The 24,111-nt window shown below is 42.1% G+C and overlaps 1 protein-coding gene across 1 annotated transcript in view; it reads right to left on the reverse strand.

Annotated features, from left to right (window-relative positions):
• Positions 1–24,111, reverse strand: part of LOC136875400 (phosphoribosyl pyrophosphate synthase-associated protein 2) — a 201,091-nt gene that overhangs the window by 32,893 nt on the left and 144,087 nt on the right. Inside the window, exons 6-7 of the mRNA XM_067148950.2 lie at positions 13,778–14,053; positions 13,560–13,706 (exon numbers count right to left, since the gene is read on the reverse strand). Of these exons, the coding sequence (XP_067005051.1) occupies positions 13,560–13,706; positions 13,778–14,053 (423 nt within the window). The remainder of the gene's footprint in view (positions 1–13,559; positions 13,707–13,777; positions 14,054–24,111) is intronic.

Below are 24,111 nucleotides of genomic sequence, written 5' to 3' on the forward strand. Positions count from 1 at the left end.
GATCTGAAGTCGACATAATACCACGGCTTCCCTCCGCGAAGCCCGAAGGGAAGTCTTCCATACCTTCATAGTTCCTTTTATCGCTCTCTGCTTATTGGAAAGTGCTATCTCAGACTACAGGGGTAACACTAAACAAGGCACAAACACAGTTAAAAAGGGAAGGTAAGAGTACAATGCACAATATAAGAAAACACTACACACCCGGAAAAACAGTAGCTAGCATTACGCGGGTCTCCAACAAAACAAGTACGTAACTATCAGTGGGGCCAACTAGTGAACGACAAAACGGGAAGATGGAAGGGCTGGGAACCTACCAAAGGCATGGACATGGCTTAGATAGTGGATTCCGAAATAAATGGCCGTGATCCTTAGATTTTAAAAATATTATTTAAAAGATAATTTTACAAATACATTCCAAGTTACGAGCTATAAGTTCAGTGATATACATAGCTTATTTCGTAGCAGTGTAAACTCAAATTTCAAATCAACTGTACATCTAGTTACCAATGCAATTTACAGGTTATCCAAAATGTAGCGTACCTAAAGTGATACAGAACTATCAGAGGCAAACCCCAAGGGAAATCCTATTAAACTACAATATACATATTTTAATGAAACAAAACGGGAATGCCTCGGAAACGAACAGGTAAGTCCAGCTGAAAAACTAAGGCGTCATAAGTAGCTAATTTGGTGAATCTAGGCGAGGTTAGGGCAGACTCCTGTATGAAAAGCAAATCGGAACATTACGGAATTTTTAGCAGGAACGGAATTCAAGAGTGCTTACCCGAGGAGAGTGCCATCCCGAAAACCGGGAGACGTCAACCAGATAGGCTGCTGGCAGACGGATAGACAAAGACCGACAGATTTCGGGATACCGAATTAATTCGAACACTGCCTCGCTCACTATATATAGGAATTACTGGCCTTGGAGCCAGCCAATCAGCGTGCACGTGTTCCCTATCGCCACCTAGACTCACCAATCACAACCTTACTTTCGATCGCGAACTTTGACTAACATTCTAGAATACGCATGATCGCGAAAGTCGTATTTTTCCAGAATAGACAGAACACACTATCTAGAACATATACCAACAAAGTAACACACCCTGTACAAAAGTTATGTAACTTTTTGGATCTTTCCAGGAACTATAGACAGAATTCTACTATTTACAAATGCCTATGTTACAACATTATACAGTACAGGTTAGGTCAATAAAAATAAAACATCATATAGTACTTCGTCAATAAAGTCGAAAAAAAATTACATTCCACTAATGCTACATAGTTCACTTGTAACAGAAAGTGGAATGGCCTGCCACTCCATTTCCCAATGGGACATAACCAGATGTCTCAGCAGAGAGCGAATATCACTTGCTGGAACCTTGAAAGGCAAAGGGGGTAGTGTAACTGCCTCCTTGGCAACCTGATCTGCTAACTCGTTTCCCTCTATGCCCATGTGGCTTGGGAGCCACAGAAACGTGATCCTGGTGCTGGCATGCGAACACCCGGCCAGCAGGTCCTGGATTCGCTGCACCAGAGAGTGCCAAGGGAAACAGGTATCAATAGACTGGAGCGAACTCAAGGAGTCAGTATACAGAAGAAAGTGTCGGCGCTCATTGTACAGTGTGTACCGCAGAGCTCGGCTGTGTACACACTACAGGTTTCCGAGAGAGCAAAAAGAAACCTATCATTGTCGACAACGAATGCACAGCCCACCTTCGCATCTGTCCTAGAACCATCCGTGTAGACAACGACTGCACCTGGATAACGGCCAACAACGGAGAGGAAGAGCCTCCGATAAATCAAAGGGTCCATGTTTTCCTCCAGTGTGCAGATCCAGGTTTATTTCAGGTCGTTGTACGACCCACGGAGGTACCCCACTTGGTTGTCTGACAAGGCAAGGAACCGAAGGTACGTCAAACAATCTGTAACTGCTATCCAAGCGTATTACAACCGGCCGCGCTGCTCGAGGACAAGCAGTGTACAGCAAACGGCTGCCATTGTTGAAAACGCAAGGATAGCTTGAAGTGGCATCTGTCACAAATTTGCAGCATACAAAAGTTGGAGCTGCTGTCGCCTCAGGTGTAAATGCAGCACACCAGACTCAGCAAGCAGGCTGGCTTTTGGTCTTGTACGAAAAGCTCCCATCGCCAACCTAACCCCGCTGTGGTGGATGCTGTTTAGCTTCGCAAGAACACTTGATCTTGCTGAACCATACGCTGCACTGCCGTAGTCTAACCTGGATAAAATGTGTGCCCTGTAAAATCGTAGGAGCATCGCACGGTCAGCTACGCAATTAGTGCTGCTAAGAAACTTCAAGAGTTTAAGCATCTTGGTGCATTGCACTTTTAGCTTCCGCACGTGTGGCTCCAACAATAATTTACTGTCAAAAAGGAGCCCAAGAAAACGGTAACTATCAACAACTGGAAGAACGACATTTCCTAAATATTTTTTTTGCTAGGGGCTTTACGTTGCGCCGACACAGATAGGTCTTATGGCGACGATGGGATAGGAGAGGCCTAGGAGTTGGAAGGAAGCGGCCGTGGCCTTAATTAAGGTACAGCCCCAGCATTTGCCTGGTGTGAAAATGGGAAACCACGGAAAACCATTTTCAGGGCTGCCGATAGTGGGATTCGAACCTACTATCTCCCGGATGCAAGCTCACAGCCGCGCACCTCTACGCGCACGGCCAACTCGCCCGGTATTTCCTAAATAAAGCTCAGGATGTTGGTGAAGAGTACGCTGACGACAAAAGTGGACAACAGAGGTCTTTGCGGTAGAAAACCGAAAGCCATGTTCTAAGGTCCACTGCTCCACCCTCCTAATAGCTTGCTGTAATTGTTGCTCTGCGACTGCCATACTCCACGAGCTATAGTGCAGAGCAAAACTGTCCACATATAGCGACGATATTACTGCTGGACCAGCAGCAGTGACAATACCGTTTATGGCAATCGCGAACAGAGCGGCAGTAAGGACCGATCCCTGTGGGACTCCATTTTCCTGAACGTGGTATTGCGAATATGTCCTCCCTACTCGGACAAGGAATAGACGGAGGGACAAAAAATTTGCAATAAATACCGGATAATTACCTCGGAATCTCCACTGGTGCAGGACTGAAAGGATACCATATCGCCATATGGTGTCGTAGGCTTTCTCGAAGTCAAAGAAAACAGGTACCAAGTGCCGTTTGCGGAGAAACGCATCCTGGATAGAGCTCTCCAAGTGGTCAGTGGTGGATTGAGCGGCTCAAAAACCACATTGGTACTCGGACAAGAGTCTTTGTTTCTCCAGACACCACACGAGTCGGCGATTTACCATCCTCTCGAATAGCTTACACAGGCAGTTTGTAAGACAAATCGGCCTGTAACTTCCTGCATACTTAGGATCTTGGTCGGTCTTGAGGACAGGAATGACTATGCCCTCTCGCCACTGAGATGGAAAATCACCCTCTCTCCACATTCGGTTGAACACACGAAGGAGATATAGTAGACTATCATCACTAAGGTGTTTCAACATCTGGTTATGAATGTTGTCCGGTCCAGGAGATGTGTCCTTGCTAAGCGCTAAGGCGCTGCGGAGTTCCCACTCCGTAAAGGGCACGTTGTAGTCCTCTGAAGCTTGATTGGCAAAACTAAGGTGATGACGTTCTGCCTCCCGCTTCAGAGCGAGGAAATCAGGATGGTAATTTTCGGAGCCAGATTCATCTGCGAAATAACTACCTAGATGGTTAGCAATCGTGAGAGGGTCAGTGGCGAAACTGCCTGCAATGGAAATTCCCGGTACAAGAGATGATCCTTGGATACCCGAAATCCGTCGAAGCTTAGTCCACACTTGAGATGATGGAATATGTGACGTCATAGACGACACATCTCTCTCCCATGAAGCCTTCTTACTTTGGCAAATAAGAACTCATGCCTTAGCGCGGAGTTTCTTAAATGATACCGAATTGGCCGCAGTAGGCTGTCTATGGTAATGTTTGTGAGCGCGACGGCATTCTTTGATAGCTGCTGTTATTTATTCGTTCCACTAAGGAACGAGTTTTTGGCGAGGAGTCCCCGAGAAGAACGGAATAGAGTCCTCAGCAGCAGCAAGAATAACTTTGGTGATGTAAGTTATTTCCTCGCCGACGGTCTCCCTGATATTGTCGTTAAGGACAGCTAGTGATGTGTACTTTGGCCAATCAGCATGTTTAAAAATCCATCGAGGAGGGGCCTCGATGGATTATTGGTTCATCAAAGTAAGAATGATGGGAAAATGGTCACTGTCACAAAGATCACCATGTGTGTTCCACTGAAACAGCGGAACCAACATTCGGCTGCATAGACTTAAGTCTATGCGAGAATATGTGCCGTAACGTACACTGAAGTGTGTTGGTTCCCCTGTGTTCAAAATACATAAACCCAACTCTGTTATTAATGTTTCCAGCTCTCTTCCCCGGGGGCAAGGCGTCTCAGAGCCCCATATGGGGTGATGGGTGTTAAAGTCTCCCAAGAAGAGGAAGCGAGGTGGAAGCTGATCTACAAGATCAGTGACATCATTGATGTTAAGAGCCTGGCCTGGAGGAAAATAAACATTACACACTGTTGTTATGACAGGCAGCGGAACGCAAACAGCTACGGCCTCCAGCGGGATTCTTATTGGAACCTCCTCACTGTAGGTATCAGAACAGATAAAAATGCCAACACCACCAGAAGCCCGGTGAGCATAATGTCGTTCTGTTGAGTATAGTAGAAAATTTCTCAATACCATATGATGACCCAGTCGGAAATTTGTTTCCTTAATACAAGACCTGCTCCAGGTGGGGGGCGTAAGGCCCCATTTGTAGGAGATGTGGAAGAACGCCTGGTAAGGGCGCTCTTCTTCCCCGCCGACGATTCTTGTTTAGACGGGCTGGGAGGGGATTTCCCAACCCTGGTTTATGATGCCGCCTCCGCCGGCTTAGGCGCGGCTTTCGCCGACCTCTGATGAGCCCAGCCTAGCACACGAGGGCGAAACGCTGGCAACCAGGAATGAGTTAGCTGGAAAATTTATAATGTCCAATAACGGACCATTTATATTGGTATTGGTGGTCGAAGACCGGGATGGACCCACCTTCGAGCTTGTCCTCTTTGCGGCATTGTTCGCAGGAGCCCCCCTTAGGGAATCAAATGCCAAGGCAATACCCACCTGGCCGTAGCAGGTACTGCCCGGGGTTCGATGTTAGACTATGTCTAATACGGAATGACTGAGGCAATGAGCACTAGGACTCCCTTCCTCCAGTCACCTGCAATAGCATGTACCCCACAGCGTGTACAGAGCATTACATATAGGAAAAAATAAATAAAAATAATTAATATGTCTTTCTGGCATTCGGCTGTGCATGGACCTGCCCGGGTACATGATACTCCCACCCAACGCTTCCTGGGTGGTTGCTGGCACGGGCTTTCGAGCGTAATCACACACGTAGGAGCTCCATCGCCGAGCAGCACCCACATCAAAAATTTAGAATGGTCTACATCTAACCCTCAAAAAACAATAAAAAATAAAAAGAGGACCATGGCCACATGACCCTTTAAGTCGCCTTCTAATTAATGTTATTTGTTTTACGTCCCACTAACTACTTTTTAAGGTCTTCGGAGACGCCGAGGTGCCGGAATTTAGTCCCGCAGGAGTTCTTTTGCGTGCCAGAAAATCTACCGACACAGGGCTGTCGTATTTGAGCACCTTCAAATACCACCGGACTGAGCCAGGATCGAACCTGCCAAGTTGGGGTTAGAAGGCCAGCGCCTTAACCGTCTGAGCCACTCAGCCCGGCAAAGTCGCCTTCTACGACAGGCAGGGATTACCTATGAATGTAGTCAACCCCTCCTATCCACAGGAGTCCAACACATTTTACCAAACCGCAATCCATGTCCGCGCCTAGGTCGCCCCTTTTTGTCGCCTCATACGACAGACAGGGGATACCGCGGGTGTATTCTACATGTGCGTCCCCCACCCGCATGCGGTAGTGTGTTTGGTCCGCAAGAGGTATTTCATTTCCCTCAAGTTCGCTGGCAAGCCGGTTAGGACCCCCCTATCCTCCACCTGGGACGCGCCATGTGGGAGTATCACCTCTCCCCCTGCTACGCCAGCGTAGTAGGTTCGTGGTTTTACAATTTTCAGAAATGCCGAGAACCCATCGTTTTGTCCTCAGGAGTTCTTTTACGTGCCGGTAACAATCCGCACAGTCCAAAATATTGGAGCACCTTCAAATGACACCGGACTAAGCCAAGATCAAACCTGGTAACTTGGGCTCTGAATGTGCCATTGCCTTACACGATTCTGTTCTGGGTTCCATTTCTGGCTAGGTTTGAGGTCCATCCTGCCACCATGATTATTTCACAGTGAGACTTACCGATCATGACAACTCGTAACCTGCAGGCCATTGGTCCTCCGGGGTTACTGCATCATGCACGGTCATGACACTCGTCAGACGGTTAACATCACGCAAATTTGCTACCTTTCATTTGATTGAGTTTAGTGAGAAGCCTGTTCGTGTCCAATACGGTTATCTATTTCTTGTTTGTTCGGTCAGGATCTGACCTGAGACTGTCTGGCCATTACCAAACTTGACACCCAAAGAGGGGTGGAGGCCACGCGAAGCCTTTGTTTAGGAAATGACACATAAATTCACCAAAAGGGAGGTGGTGTTCAACGGAAGAGGACTTCAGTCTCATTGAGAGATAAAACGGAACAACATTTTTTTAATTTTACAATTGGCTTCTTTGAGCATTTCCATGGAATCTCAAAGCATGACACTATATCGCATTCATTTGTGAGATCAGTGAAGTACACACTGCACGAAAACTTATATATATATATATATATATATATATATATATATCTATACAGGTTTGGCAGTGAATGGATTAACAAACAACTAGTGTCTTTTCAAGAAGGAATTTCTTCTTCTTATTCTTCTGATTTAGTCATTTAAAGCTTCGAAACAGACGGGGAACTGAAAAGGCCTCTCAACTTGTATTTTTATTCAAAGTGGTGATAATGGTGAATTTATTTTTGTGTTCGCAGAAAAGTTCTGCATTTTTAAAAATACTGTATTTCAGATGACTTTAACTGCTTGGTCTTATTGCGACCCAATTGCAAAACATAATATATTGTTAGCATGTGACTAAATAGAGAGAAACATTCAAATATAACAGATTACTCTATTTCCTCGTGTATTGGAGTTCAGTTTTTCAACACAAAGATCCTGCCCAATGTAATTTCAGACATGCCAACTTTCAAAAGTGAAAAATCAGGAGAAATTTCATAGCGAATCGCGACGTATTACGACACATCACTAATGGCAGAACATGTACAAATTCATTATAATTCAATACATTAACAATTCTATTTGCCCATATATATTTTTTCCATCATTTACATGTGAATACTAAATACTGGACATACCTGAACTGTAGGAACATGTGACTTCTCATCCTTCAACACGTCATCACATTATGACTAATTGTTGTTCAGCACACCAGTAGCTGACTTAGCCTTCTTCAGAAACTCGGAACTAAATTTTTGTTCAAAGCACTTGCCTTGCTGAACTGATTTCAAGGTCAAAAGTTTCTCCAAAGTTTGTTCAGACAGCAAGGATCTAAACTGTGTTCTTGTCTTTGTGACTCTTCTAAAAATCCTTTCACATTCTGCATTGCTATGTGGAATTGATAAAATAGCAAGCATCACCTTAGAAAGTCTGTCATATTTAAGTACACCATCAGCTGATTTCATCTGACCTACCAATGCCCGTTGAACATCAATTCTTCCTTTTGCCAGGTCTCTTTCTTCGAGCTGAAAGTTACAGAACTGGGAGTGCAGAATATCAGTTTCTTTATCCAAATGTTCCGTTTCACTAGTCAAAATGTTCGGACACTTTTTTATGAAAAATCTAAGGCTAGAAAATGATGCCTTACTTATAGAAGAAATATTTGCAAATTCTGCATTAATTAAAACTTCATCTTTGAATAAAAATTTGTGTACCATGTAGTCACATGGTGAAGAGAAACACTTTCTAACAGACTTACAGAATATGAACTTTTCCTCAGACTTCACTAAAACAAACGGAGAGTTCCCTATCATCAGATCACAATCATCCTTTTGATTTGCTGGAGTATGGTAATCTACATCAAGGAGAGAGGAGCTTTTAATAACGTCTGGTTTCACAAACCTTGTCATCACATTCTTCAATAGTTCCTCCAAAAATGACCTCAATAAGTGGATGTGCGTCATACTTGACTGAAGAGCTACGTTTGGATTCTCAAAAATATCCATTAAACTCAAGAGAAAAAAAGCAAAAAGAGTTATGTAAATTTGATTAAAGGAACATGAAAAGTCGTTCTTCACGTGACAATGCATAGCTCTTAGTGTCATAAGTAGTTTAATTTTTTAAATGTAACTGATGACTGGGTTTTCCTTTTAACTGAGGAGTGAGGTGAAATGTTATGACAATCCTTAACGTTTTCAGACAAACAAGACACATCTGCACTTAAACTGTGCTTAGGAATTTCGTAAGTCTTCGAAGTTCCCATCTGAGAATCCTTACTCACAATTTCGCTCCTGAATAATGTAACTACCCACTGAAGCAAAATCCTATCTAAGGGCTGGTTTACACGGGTAGAGTAGCGAGGCGAGTAGAGTGGATAGTAGAGCTACTAGCATCGTGTAAACAACTGGGATAGTAGCAAGTAGAGTAGAGTAGCTAGTACGCAGTAGAGTACAGTGGGTTTCTGCTGTGGTAAAGTAACTCTACCACTATCCTACCCCCTCCGCCGGAACCGAGCTCCGAGAGCTGGCGGATAAGGCCGAGGACGCTCGATTTTTCAGTTGGCGCGTCATTCGCCTATTTCCATGTGTGTACTGACGGTATTCCGCTGAGTAAATTGAGCATTTTTGTGCGTTAATTTGGTACCAAAATCAAGTGTACGGAAGAAGAAACATGCAAATTTGTAGAACTGACAGTGAAAAAAGAGTGTTTATGGAACATAAACAACATTATTTACAGAAACTAAAATATGCGACGGGCGGCGGAAGAGGACTTGATTACGAAAATGGGTAAAGAGGGTTTTGGTTTTATGGAACTTAAACAGAATTTTTTTAAAAATACGATGTACCAACAACCAAGAACTGACAAAAATTCGTAAATCCAAGAAGTCTGGAGGTGGTGCCGCCGACATCTACACTCCCTCTCTTAAGTGGTTTAGTAAAGTATAATTTGCAAGGTAATACTGAAAGCCGTCCGCCTCTGTGGTGTGGTTAGTGTGATTAGCTGCCACCCCCGGAGGCCCGGGTTCGATTCCCGACTCTGCCACGAAATTTGAAAAGTAGTACGAGGGCTGGAACGGGGTCCACTCAGCCTCGGGAGGTCAACTCAATAGAGGTGGGTTCGATTCCCACCTCAGCCATCCTGGAAGTGGTTTTCCGTGGTTTCCCGCTTCTCCTCCAGGCAAATGCCGGGATGGTACGGTACCTAACTTAAGGCCACGGCTTCTTCCTTGTCTATCCCTTCCAATCTTCCCATCCCCCACCAGGGCCCCTGTTCCGCATAGCAGGTGACACCGCCTGGGCGAGGTACTGGTCATCCTCACCAGTTGTATCCCCCGATCCAATGTCTCATGCTCCTGGACACTGCCCTTGAGGCGGTAGAGGTGGGTCCCTCGCTGAGTCCGAGGGAAAAATCAACCCTGGAGGGTAAGCAGATTAATAAAGAAAGAAGAATATTAAAAGCCACAACGTAACATTATAGCTCAGTGATATTAAGGGGAGGTGCGCCTTTGGAGGTCAAACAAATGCAGGTGTATTGTCCTATAATGGAGTACAGACCTCCCTCTTTTCGATGGAAGAAGGATTTAAAAAATACCTAAACCTATAATAGTTTCGAAGATGCAACAACAAATATAAACAAGTGTCAGCTGGATTGTCCCTTTAGATGAAGGTATCTCAAGTTTGTGTTACACAGCGTGTTCACCATGTGTCTCGACGTGTTTAAGTTAGACAATGATGCAGGACTGTGTACTTTAATCATATTAATAACATACATAGGGATCTTCTACCTCGTATCACTTGATAGGTAAGGGTTATACTGCCCGAAGGCAGGTCCGAACCTCCGCAGAGGTGTTCCTGAGCCGGAGTTTACGTGTGGTAGGGTGGCCAGTTCCTGTCTGCCATATCACTTGACAATGCCATTAATTTTAAGCAATAACAGTAATGTCCACAACAAATAGAATAATTTTCATATTTTGTTTGGAATATCCAAAATAATTATTGTTTACAGTACAATGTCAGGTCTTGAAACTTAATCTCTACACCTGGGCCGTACAAGCAACGAACAAACGAATTATATAAATAGATCAGTAATTGGGGTATTTATGGCGAAGAAGCTACTACAAATTAGGCCTACGCCAACGTGATTTACAGTGTACTGATGGCTATTATTATTGGCCAAGAACTTCAGTCACCTCAAGCTTAAATCTCGGTGTTATTGCATTTCTCATCACTGTGTTGTGTCTTTGAATTTGCGGTGTTATAGCATCTAACAGTGTCTAAAAGTTATCAGGCTTCGATCTCATACACTTTCTGTATTCTTCTTTATACTCTGTCGCAAGTTCTCTCAGAATTAATGTTGATGCCCCAGGTGTATCTCTCCTAAGCCAGCCTCTTACCCATTCCCTTCTTTCCTCATTTGCTTCTTCTAATGCTTCACTAACCTCTTGCATTATTATTTACAGTACAATGTCAGGTCTTGAAACTTAATCTCTACACCTGGGCCGTAAATGCAAATGTCTTTAAACTCTTTGTTACGATGTGCTTGCGTCTTGACATCAAGCTACTACTCTACTCTACTGTATGACTCTACTCCCGTATGAACGATACAAGTGTCAACTCTACCATACAGTGGTAGAGTAGAGTAACGTGGCTACTCTTACTATCTACTCTACTCGCCTCGCTACTCTACCCGTGTAAACTAGCCCTAAACACCTTAGTGATAACCATCGAGTAGGCCCATGCTTCAGAATTTTCCTGATCCCTGTGTTGTGTAAAGTCTGAAATTCTCTGAACTTTTCTTTCCTCCTTACACTCCTTTCTAGATAATAAAATATATCAATTATACTTTCATCTACATTTACGGGCAAGCACGCCGCACCCTTCACGGCAGCAAGATTAATTAGGTGACAAGAGCAGCCGACGATGATTATGTTACTATTTTCCCGCTTCAAACATCCTGCCACACCACTGTTTAATCCTACCATTACTGGAGCATTATCAGCACCAAGAGCTAGGCAGTTTTTTAATGGAATGCAGAATTCCTGAAAAGTTGAGAGCAAAATTTTGGCAATATTAGCTCCAGTAGCATTCCATTCTAAATTAGGCACAGAGAGTAGACAACTGTGAATTTCATTGAGTTCAGGCCTAAAAAATGTTACAACAATGGGATATATCTTTAAGTCGCTTTTATTGCTACCATTAGTAGCAACAGAAAATGCATTCACCTGCAAATGTGATACACAATTTTCGCCCTTTCTTCCATGCACATTTCTGTAATGACAGCCGCTGTTTTCGTTCTAGCACACCCATATCGTTTAGCGATTTCCGAATCATGAAACATTTTGCGAGACAAAGGACGCGCGTGATCGGCACAATTTACAGGCAGGTTATGTTCTACTATAAATGACGTAAATAACGCCTCGGCATTCGTCACAGGATTTACATTTTGGTTTTTACATGAAAAGTTCAGTTTCTGGTTTCTTTCTACACACTGGACACTCTCCTTATGTTTCTTCATTTGCATGTGCTTGAGTATATCGCATTTCCCGCCATGTGCAACTGCAAAATCACACCTACATATAGTACAGAATGTGAACGTTGGTCCCTTTCTGGATTCACTCAAACACGGAAACTCTTCCCTATAAGCACTTTTAAACACTGCATCATATTTTTTTTTTGACATTTTGGCCAAAACAAATATTAAGGCACAACACGAGCACTTCTGCAGGTGTTGCCCCGGGGAGAACGACTATGGTGAGCTACTTCTGAGGTTAGGTTACTCCAAAGAGAACGTTACTCGCTTGCAAAGAGAATGACTGTATTATAGACCAAAGAGCAGCACATGACTGGCCACCGTGCCCCGTACTGCCATCTGGTATCATTATTAGAACTACTGTCGACCAGCCATACTCAGCCATATATCGATAGGAGGAGGAAATCCGCGGGAGGTCAAAATAATACGAAAATTACGGATATTGCTCTGAAAATCGGGAGATCGGGCCGGGCGATCGGGAGATCGGGAGGAACGATGAAAAATCGGGAGTCTCCCGCTCAAATTGGGAGACTTGGCACGTCTGTAATTTCATCAGAGAAGAACAATAGGTCCACTTGGCCCGTGCAAGTCATGCAATTTACGTTTACATCTCAGGATGACAATACAAGTTTACTTTTGTTGCATTACTCAGGCCAGGTCACGATGAAAGCAATCCAGTCATAATGACTGTTTTACCAGGTGCTAAAATCATGGACACAATGAACGTACACATACCTCCACACCTTCATGGCAACCTTTCCTGTCTTTTTATTTTGCGTCATGGAACTTCTGACGCACACACACACACACACACTCTCTCTCTCAGAGGTAGCACATCTCTCTATCTCAAGCACGGCTAATCTTTATGTGATAAATGTAGAGAACAAGCATGATATATACTTAAAAATAAAGGTCCGGCTTTCAAGCACTGCAATTATCCAAAGAATGCTTCCAGTCAGAAGTACAACTCCGTCAGATCATCCAACACTCTCTACAGCATGGTTTTGTTCCAAACCAACTGGGACCACTTCCTTGGACTCTAATCAGGAACAAAACTGTTGTAAAAAGTTTCAAAAAGACCAGTATCTGATGTGGGATTCAAATGAAAGCAGTGATTAGATTTACTATGTGACAAGTGGCAGTTCTTTTTCATTCTTGCGTATTACAGACCTACTAACCTACTGTGTGACTATAAAAGTGAAAAGAAAAAACAGGCTCCAATATGTGAGGAAATACGGTAATGCTATTATTAAAAACTGAAGAATCTGTTTTGATTTGTTGATGTCAGCTTCTTGTCTCTGTCTAATATGTCGAGGGCAAAATACACATGTTGGAGGTTTTGAAGGAGAGTGCTACCTGATCAGGTTTAATATTGTAAGCAAGCATGACTCGTTAACATTATTTTCCATTCCATTCAAGCTTCTAATATGACATAATAGAGCATGAATGCAGAGAAAAGGTGCCTAAGTAGTAGCCTACAGCACAAGGAATGAATAAAACTCACCTCATCAATTGGAGAATCTTCAATGAGCCTTGGAGCATCAGACGATAAGAGACCGTGAGTAGCCAGCAATAAAACTCACCTCATCAATTGGAGAATCTTCAATGAGCCTTGGAGCATCAGACGATAAGAGACCGTGAGTAGCCAGCAATAAAACTCACCTCATCAATTGGAGAATCTTCAATGAGCCTTGGAGCATCAGACGATAAGAGGCCGTGAGTAGCCAGCAATAAAACTCACCTCATCAATTGGAGAATCTTCAATGAGCCTTGGAGCATCAGACGATAAGAGACCGTGAGTAGCCAGCACGTAGATTTTGTATGCTCCACGCTCCTTTAAAACTTCTGCAGCTGCCACAAATGACTGTACATCGTCCACCATATCATCCTACAAGATAAGAATTAAATAAATGGATGTTGTTTGAATGCAGAACAATTCATTCCTTTGTATACACTTACCACCATGATAGCTATGCGACCACCCACATCTCCGACCACATTGATGGGAGGTTTCTCCTTAGCTGGATGAACGGGCACTCCAACACCGACATCCATTGTTCTGGAGCGGGGAAGGGTGGGAGGAGAGTATCGACCGTCCACCATGTCGGATTCTGCTTCCTTCTGCTCGCCGTGTATCACGGCGATGCCCAGCCTCAACCGTTCGGCATAAGAAGTCGCCTTCTTTGCAGAGCCAGGATTTCTAGCGACGATTACAGAATTTCGGTAATCTGGAATCTAAAACACACTCTCATTAATTCAACACCTTGTGAACCAAGAAGAGAGGTAAACAGATAAAATCAACCAATTAAGATTTTTTCTGAAATTTGGTCTTTTTATTTATTTAGCGTAATGCTAACACATCACATTACATATAAATACAGTATTACAGGTTCATAGTCAACACACAAGGGTGAGAGCCTGGTAGGCTGTCAGAGGACACTGCTCCACTGCACACCTCATTTATGGAGGGAGTCGGCACACCTACCATGGCGAGTGCGAATCCTGTTGATAGTTGTCCACGTCTTCCGTGGAAGATCAAAAAACTCTGGTTTGTTTTTCAGCCATGGTAGACTGTGATATTCTGATGGAGCACTGGATATCCATACTTGCTTTCAGGCCTGAAGTAGATTAAAGTTAGCATCTGCTAGGTTTCTGCCTGTTCTGGGTGTCTAGATTTTAGTCTGTTACTAAGAGCATCATTCATGTCACCATGGACTGGCAACTGACTGTTGTTAGTTATTTTCTTATAATCTCGTAGGAGGTGAGGTAGTGGGATATGGGATAGACCAGGTAGCCAGCAAGTGTCCCTGATATCATACGCATAGTGTGATTCAGCCGAGTGTCAATTAATTTGGTGTGACTGCTGCACACCCATATCGATGAGCAGAGTACATTAGACCAAGAGCTGAAGACCGTAGGGTAGATGCTAATAATCCCCTGGTGGTTCCACACAGCTTCTGTAATATGTTGTTCCTTGATCGTAACTTAGCACCCGTATTCTGAGGATGTTTCTTGAAGGACAGAGTTCTGTCAAGAGTATCCCTAGATATTGTAGATATGTGTTGTGGACAAGACAAGTGTTCTCAAACTAAACCTTCATTTCAAGATTGGCCATTTTGTTGCTAAGGTGAAAACATGTAACTTTACTTTTATTTGGATTCGGTTGTAATCTCCATTTGCGAAAGTACTGTCCCAAGGTGGTAAGATCAGCTGTCAGTGTTTCTTCAGTGTTTTCCATGCATTTATCTTGTACTGCCAGAGCCCAATCATCAGCATATCCGAATTTCCTAGAGCTAGTTTCAGGTATATCAGCTATGTATAGGTTGAAAAGCACAGGAGCTAATACAGAACTTGGGCAAGACCATTGTTTAGAGTTTTCTCAATGCTAGTGCCATTTCCCAGTATTACACGAAACATCCTCTTGGTGAGCATGCTATCAATAAGTCGTGTAATCTTCTTACATGGCAAAACGCGTAGTAGTTTGCAGATTCCTTGTTTCCACACAGTGTCATAAGCTGCAGTCAAATCAATAAATGCCACAGAGGTTTTCAGTTGTTTCTGAAAGCTTGCCTCAATACATGTTGTTAGTGACAAAACCTGATCTGTACAGCTGCGGTTTGGTTGGAAACCTGCTTGTTCAACAGGCAAATTCTGAAAAATGATGGAACTAATTCTGTTATAGATTAGCCTTTCCAGAAGTTTGTATACTATGCTGAGAAGAGCAATTGGACGATAATTTTTGGGTTGATCGTTAGATTTTCCTGGTTTTAGGATAGCAATGATCTCTGTCCGTTTCATAAGCCGAGGGATAGATCCTCTCTGCAGGATGTCAGAACAGAATTTAGCAAGCCATATTCTAGCATATTTTCCACAGTGTAACAAAAATTCAGGGTAAATGCCATCAAACTCAGGGGCTTTGCCTGACTTCATACCTTGTAAAGCATTTGATATATCTTGTGGAATGAATGGCTTGGAATAAGTACTCTCTTCTGTACTAGTTGCGCTCAATGTTTTCAGTTCACTGTTTATTCGTGTAGAATGATCCCGATCTTCTGGAGCTTGTGAATTGTTCACAATCTGTGCTGTAACCATATCAGGAGTTACTGGAGAACTAATTCGATCTATCCAACAGCCTCCTACTAGCTTTCTTAGAATGGACCATGCTTTTCGACTTGAGCATTTGAAGTCACGGCTTTCAACTATTTCTGTCCATTTATGCCTGCAAGCAGCAACCAGACTGTGGAGTAATTCATCTGCTATGCATGGGTCACCAGTTGTAAGGAACTCTTGGTAGAGAACATCACTGTTTTCATTCCAACCAGGGATATATTCCTTTCGGTAGCCTCTAGGTATAAACTTCTTTGCTGTGCTTTTTATAGCAGCAATAAATCTCTCGTAGTTGTCTTTTACAGGTGGAATCCATCCTAGGCACTTATCAAGGTGTTCAGCATAACCAATCCAATTTGCTCTCTGAAAGTTCCAGCGTGGATGAGGAATTGAGGATACTATTGGCACTTTAATTCCAATTTCCACTACAACTGGTCGATGGTGGTTATGGGATAAGTCAGTGAGAACTCTTCGCATGGTTGGTAGAGGTATAGTGTTATAGTCGGTAGACACATAGCATAAATCAAGATTATACTCTCTTCTCCAAGCAGCTGATCTGAAAGTACGCCTACCTTTAGAGTCATAAAGATGGAAATTGTGCTCTTCAGACCACGAAGTCAAAGCGTCCCCATTGCTCATGGTGACTGTTAAATCACCTAGATAGACAGTTGGGTGAGGGTATGGTTGAATGACATGTACTGGCCAAGTGGTAGCAGGATGACTGTAACATCTCCTATCTTGATTACAATGGAATGGACATCATCTCTTGTGCTTGTGGAGATCATACATACATATGTTGCACTTCCATATGCATGATGGAATGTTGCACCTAGAAGTTCATAACCTGGTATTGGTCTTCATTTGCTGCAAAGCAAGTACATCAATATTGTCTTCCAGAGCTGACACTGATCTGCATTATTTGAATACTTTGAGCTAGGTTCCTATATTGTTGGTGTGCAAGGACAAGGAGCTGAAAGTGTAACTCAACATGTTGAGTGAGATTACTGAAGAGCAGCGTGGAAAAGAGTAACACAAAGGTGTCAACTTGAAGAGAAATGGAGAGGGAAAGGAAACTGGGCTGGACATGGAGGTCAGTAAAAGATTCAACAGGGAAATGCATTCTACCAGAGTGTGAGAAACTTGGTGTGGAGGAAGGAAGTGTAAAGAGGTGATGTAGACTCACAATCAGAAGAAAGGGAGACTGGTAACGTTTGGACATAGATTTTGGCCAACCTTGAGGATGGAGAAGACACAAGCGGGGATAACGTCACCTATATTCATCTTCACAAAATACACTTTCTCAACTGGCTTTTTCTTAGGAAGTGCGTAATACGTTTCTATGATTAAACATTCTGATTCTACTGCCTTTTCCTAATTAAAGACAACAATTAACTGTAATTTCATTGCGAAGAAATGCGCATGATGTAGTCTGTTATGTTCAATCTTACTTATCGTACATTTATTTACAAATTAAACAATAGTGATAATAATATTGGATTTACGTCCGACTGACTATTTTACGGTTTTCGGAGACACCAAGGTGCCGGAATTTCGTCCCATGGGAGTTCTTTTATATGCGCCGGCACATCTACCGGCATGGGGCTGATGTATTTGAGCACCTTCAAATAGCACTGGACTGAGCCAGGGGTCAGAATACCAGAGCTTTAAGCCACTCAGCCTGGCTACTTACAATCTCACTGTTCCCATAGTTACAGCCAGTCAAGGAATAAATATGAGAGGCCATTTCAAAGAATACAGAACAGAAATACGCAATAGGTATACCCTTCATTTCTACTTTTTACATTTATATTTTGGTACGTAGTAAATGTTCATTTTATTTATTTACTTTTTCATACAAAATACCCTGCTTTGTTTCTTTAAGACGGTTCATTAGGAGAATATCTTAATTTTCTTTATTACAATTCACATATCATTATCCTTTATGTTTTTGGATTTCGAAGAATATTCTTCATTTGCAGTTCTTTGTAAAGGTAAGCACTGTCTTTCTATTTTATGCCATTTAATTTTTGTCCGATTTCCCATAATTACATTAAGAAAATTTGGAATCCGAGCAACGAAGAGCAGCGTGGAAAAGAGTAACACAAAGTGCAGTAATTCTTCTATGCTCCGCAATGAAGCAGATAGGGGTATCTGTTGCGAGACCAGACATCGAAAGGGGGTAGCTTACAAGGGTGGCAGTCTGGATGATTGACTGATATGGCCTTATAATAATGGCTTAGGCATGTTGATACTGGTATACGGCTGAAAGCAATGGGAAACTAGAGCCGTAAAACATTCTGGAATATTCGGATCTCCGGGTGAGGACAATCATCAGGAAATAAATACTGACATTCTGCGAGTTGAAGCGTGGAATGTTAAAAGTTTGAATCGTTCTGGTAGATTAGAGAATCTGAAGAGGGAAATGGACAGACTAAGATTACATGTGGTTGATAGAAGTGAAGTACGTTGGTAGGAAGGGCAGGATTTTTGGTCCGAAAACTACAGAATTATCAACAAAAAGTCAAAAATTGGAAATACAAGATTTGGTTTAACACGTTGACGACGGCGTATTGTTTTCCGAGTTTATTCATGAGGAACGAAGTGAAAAATCAGAGGTACTTGAACTCTAATGGATATATTACATACTATTACACATCTTAAGTACAGCCTATAGGCGTTAGGGTGCACTGTGTGCTGAGACCGCCCGGCGGGTCTCATCGTCCACAAGTAATGCACGGGGTTCGCGCGCACTCTGTGACCCGCCGGCGACCTCACTGAAATTGGCGGTCTTTACTTGAACTCTAATGGATATATTACATACTATTACACATCTTAAGTACAGCCTATAGGCGTTAGGGTGCACTGTGTGCACTGTCCGCTGAGACCGCCCGGCGGGTCTCATCGTCCACAAGTAACGCACGGGGTTCGCGCGCACTCTGTGACCCGCCGGCGACCTCACTGAAATTGGCGGTCTTTATGCAGCATTGTTTCTTTTGATCGAACGTAGTGTTGTGAAGCAACATGTTAAGTGTGTGTCTATTCTTATATTTGTACATATTTTCTTCATATAAAATGATTTGAGTAATGGAACAAGCATGTTGAATAATTTCTTAATTATCCTAGCTTCTATGTACTCCCTGCGTGTCCCACTCTATACGAAGTTAGTTTGCGTTATGTAGAGACGAACTAGAAAGGACGAAAGCATAAACTGTGAACGGCGCACGATACAGCTCCAGTATATATAATGTGTCATGAGACCGCCGGTGAGTCTCACCGTCCAGAAGTAAAGAGTTGGCGTGACCCGCCGGCGGGTCTCATAGTCGCCAAAGTGTTAATAATGAATAAGAAAATTGAGCAGCCAGTAAGCTACTATGACCAGCATTGTGAACAAATTATTGTTGTGAAGATAGACACCAAAGCAATGCCCACCACAATGCCTACTAGTACAGAGGATGATGATGAAATTTAAAAAAATATATGAAAAGATAGAATATTTAACAGAATATGTAAAAGGGGATGTAAATCTAATTGTGATGCGAGACTGGAATGCAGTGGCAGGCCAAAGAAAAGAATGTAATGCCATAGAAGAATTCAGACTGGGATAAAATGAAAGAGGAAGTAGGCTGGATGAATTCTGCACTGATCATAATTTTAGCCCTTACTAATACTTGGTTCAAACACCAGAAAAGAAGGCGAGGTATCAAACAGACTTTTAAATTAGGTAGAGATTCAGAAAACCAGGTGTTGGATTGGTAAACGTTCCCAGAGCAGATGTGGACTGTGGCCACAACTTGGTTGTCATCAAATATCATCTGTAGTTGAAGAAATTTGAAAAAGGTAGGAATACAACAAGATGTGAAGGATTGTTCCAAGGAACATGTTGCACAAGGACTAAATGCAAAGGCTGGAAGAAACATAGATGAAGAGTGGACAGTCGTGAAAGATAAGATCAGTAAAGCTGCTGAAGAAAAGTTAGGAAGAAAGGTAAGATCAAGCAAGAACCAGTGGATAACTTGGGAGATATTAGACCTGATTGAAAAAAAAACAAGAATGTGAAGAAAAAGAAAAAAAAAGAGGAAGGCAGAAAAGAATACAGGGGAATAAAGAATGAAGTAGATAGAAAGTGCAGGTCAGCTAAGGAAAAATGGCTGAAAGAAAAATGCAAGGATTGTATGGATGTATACAGGAAAACTTGGGTGTTTGAATATTAACCCGGCATTACTCACCGAGTAATGTAAGTTTTACATTCCTACTTAATTACAATTGGTACCGCTTTCGACCAGTATTCTTGGTCATCATCAGCCGATCACAAATAAATGCACAGGTAAATAAAATGTGAAGTTTAAATAATTCCATCAGTTGCTGTTTGTGAAGCATTATAACACTTTAGGGAGCACTGTGTGTTGAAATTTCAATGTTATGAAGTAGTCAAGAATCAAATACGTATTTTACAGTTGCAGTTTATGAGGCACTGTATAATTTTAGGGGTCAGCACTGCGTGTCGATAGTTCCAAAAATATTGAAGAAGTCGTAGATCAAATACGTAAATGTAGTAAATGTGCTACTCTTTAAGAGTAGCAAGATATATGTGCCGGTCGGCACTATGCTTCCAAAAGTTTGTGTAAATCTGATGAAAAAATTTAAAAAGCTCAAGTATCAAGTCTTTAAATGCTTATACGAGTGAAATAGTTCAATATAGTTGTATATAATTTGTCGAAAGAAATATATCCAAGTTAAGGAAAATCGTATGTTAGATTCTTGAAGTTATTGAAACATATGACATAGAAAAAACCATTGTGAAGAGAAAAAATACTAAAGAGCGCAAACTTGGAACAGTTGAGGAGCGTTATGACAGAGTGTTATATCTTGAAGGTCGATAGCATAATGTATACATTTGTAAGTTAGAATGGTCTAAATCATTAGAGATGTTAGAAAATATAATTCAATTAGGAGAGGGGAAAAAACAAGGAAAGAAAAATTTTAAGTAGAAAAGTAATTATTAAAATAAAGGAAAATAATAGGGAAATAAATGAGGAGGATCAGGTGGATGGGTTATAGGAAGTAGTAAGTGTCGGTAGGAACTATATATGGCCTGGAATATTGAATTTGGATTTGTAAATTTAGCATTCTTAAAAAAGCGGACAAGGAAGTCGAATAAAATATTAGGTTGCTATTGAAGCTTTCACAGCCCGTACTTATAGACATGTCTAAAAATATTAGGTTTTGAGAAATGTTGAAGTATTGGTCAAGATGAATAAAACAATTTTAAGTAGTGTTTAGAAGGAGGGCCTTTGTTAATAACTTTAAGTATTTTTATGTCTTTATCAATACCAGTGAAATTAGGATTAGAGTCTTGTATATGTTGTCCTATTGCAGAGAATCTGTTGTATTTTATGGCATCAATGTGCTCCGAGTACTGATATTAAAGTTATGTCCTGTCTGTCTGACACTATCAATTGAAGATAATTATGTCCACCTTTTCAATACAAAAAACAATGTGACGTCATTAACACATCACATATTTATTACCTTTCAAACATTGGGACCGGTTTCGGCATTATTTGTATGCCATCATCAGCCATAGGAAACTTTGTGACAAGGCCTAACTACAATATTAACATAACTTACAACATACATACATACTGAACCATTCTGTTCATTGGAGCAATTGTATTAATTTGAGTATTGGATATTGGAATCATACTAGGCCACCCACGAAGCCGATGTCTTACAGTATATGTCATAAAGGGGTCCAGAAGAAGCGTTCTTATGTGAAGTGAGCGCGAGCGTCATTATGAGAAATCTCCAGAACTCATTGAAAGAAGTTATGTCCCAAGCCAAGCCTCTTGATGAAGTTTGGGGACGCTTTCCAGTTCCCGGCTAAACTTATTCTAGGAAGAATGAAATAAATTAATATCTTTGGTTACAGAAGAGTTGCATTGGATTTGAGACAAGAATTGCAACCTGTATTATTTCCGCTTTATTTTGACAGGCATTAGGGCTGCATTAATTAATGCATTCGCTAATTTGAGCCCATGATATAATTAATGCGGGAAAGTTTCCCGGGCACGCTAAGATTACACGCAGCCAAGCGGCTTGATGACGCTACCCGGAATTATAAATTAAGGCCGCCAGGGCATATCAGAGTCATTCTTGGACCGAGAGGCTGCGGGAACGAATCGTCATACTGCGTGTTGGTGCTGAGAACAACGCTTTGTCTTCAAGCTACACCGACTACCTGTACTGCTATTTCTGCAAAGATTTACCCCAGCATCAAGTCAGAACGAGTGTTTGACAGCATCATTGCAAAGAAGCCACAACCAGGAGCTGAAGCCAACACAACAACGGGCATCGATCCAGGAACGTTGGGAGCACCTGACCAGCACAACATCGAAGAGGACACCTTCCGACTACAGAGGGAGCTGTACGAAGACGCCACACAAGCAAGAATGTCTCCAAGTGGTCAACAGTCTCTGATGACAGCTCTGCAGTCTATCAGAATGTGGTAGATCCAGTGGTCCACAGGGATGGCCGCTCCGCTATGTTCTCTAAATTAAGGTCAGAGCTTTCCAATTCTGTTTCAAGCATGTCATTTAAATTTAGATAGGAATATGGGGGCCGTCAGTCAGCAGATTTGTGGTAATAGGATAATTTCCCTTGTAATATAGAGCTAGGCCTCATACTCGAACCCCGTACTTTAAGGTAGATGTTATTGGTAGAGTCCTTGTTAGCGAATTTATAGTTCATTTTGATTGCGTTATTTTAAAGTACGTGTTTTTGTAAGGGTCTGATTGAACTCATTTGGGCATAGGAGGTTAGTCTACAGATAGGTACTTTTATTAGATCACATTCAGGCATTTGTTTCTGCAGACGTAGAAGTGTAGAGGTATGACCAAATCGTGACCAAGTCGTGACCAGGAATTCACCCAGATTCACTGATAGAGTGAGCGAGTCCAAATATTTAAGAGATTTGAGCCCATAAGAGGCAGAAGTAAAATTTGCAGTTGGTATGAGAGAGCCCAACCATTGAGAGTTTATTGAATATATTTTGGAAATGCCTAGTATGGCAATGTGACGATCGCTTAATGATTAGTGTTTTGTAGCACCAGGATTTAGCCCATGAGAGGCATTAGTAAGATGAGCGAGATTGCTGAAGGTATGGAGACGAGGGCAGATAGCCCAGGTATATTTAAATGATGGCTTTAGCAGCTGACTACGTGAAGTGTTCTTTTGAAAGGCAAGACTTTAGCCTGTCTCCCCGTTGGAGCTCATAAATTAGGGGACTGCCGCAAATGGAGGGGTGAGAATGGAGGTCATTGAGCTTGACGTCACAGGCTGGTGTGTTGGTCGTCTGCAGTATTTCAAGTATGCTAGGAGGGGAAGAAACGACCTTCTTGTTTTGAAAGCAGAGAGAGAGATTTGTTTTATGTCCTATTTGTTTTACGTAATATTTTAACACTGGCCCGTTTTATACTGACACCCTTGTATGTGTTGATTGGATTCTTTCATATTGTTTGCATAGGTATCTTGGACACCTTACCTGTCATCGGACTAGGGTTCGTGACCAAGTCAGGTCATTGTAAATTTTGTGGTGATTTTGTTGGCACCGGGGTTCGACGGCGCGAGGCATTGTAAATTTTTATGGGAATCATTGTTTTTGTGTAATTAAGCAGATATCCATCTTCCAAAACTTCGTTACTTACACCCTTGTTACATGCTTGTTGCAGCTCACGGTTTTTCATGAAGGCAGTGAACTGATAGTCATCGGCTCAGCGTCATTTTTCCATCTCATATTGAAATGATCTTTTATTTGTAAATAATTCAATTTTATGTAATAAATCCCTATTTGTTAAACTTTGAATGCAGCGGTGTTTTCTGTTAGATATTTTATTTTAATTTTTTAATTTAGTCGAATTCTTACCTGAGTAGGCACATGTCCTAGTGTTTTATCTTTATGTTGCCCCGTTATACCCATGTTATCCCTGAGAAGAGCGCTCTCCCGGCTGATTGAAGAGGACAGTGTTCAGGTAAGACTATGTGCACCAGCTCACGTCTGTGAGAGTTCGTTCACTACTGTACTCTGGGTTCGAGACCGGCCTTCGCCTGGACGGAACTTTATAGTGCAGTAGGGCACAATACATACATACATATATATATATAAATAAAAATTGAACATATTCTTACAT

This window comes from Anabrus simplex, chromosome 6, assembly GCF_040414725.1.
Source record: "Anabrus simplex isolate iqAnaSimp1 chromosome 6, ASM4041472v1, whole genome shotgun sequence".
Lineage (NCBI taxonomy): Eukaryota > Metazoa > Arthropoda > Insecta > Orthoptera > Tettigoniidae > Anabrus > Anabrus simplex.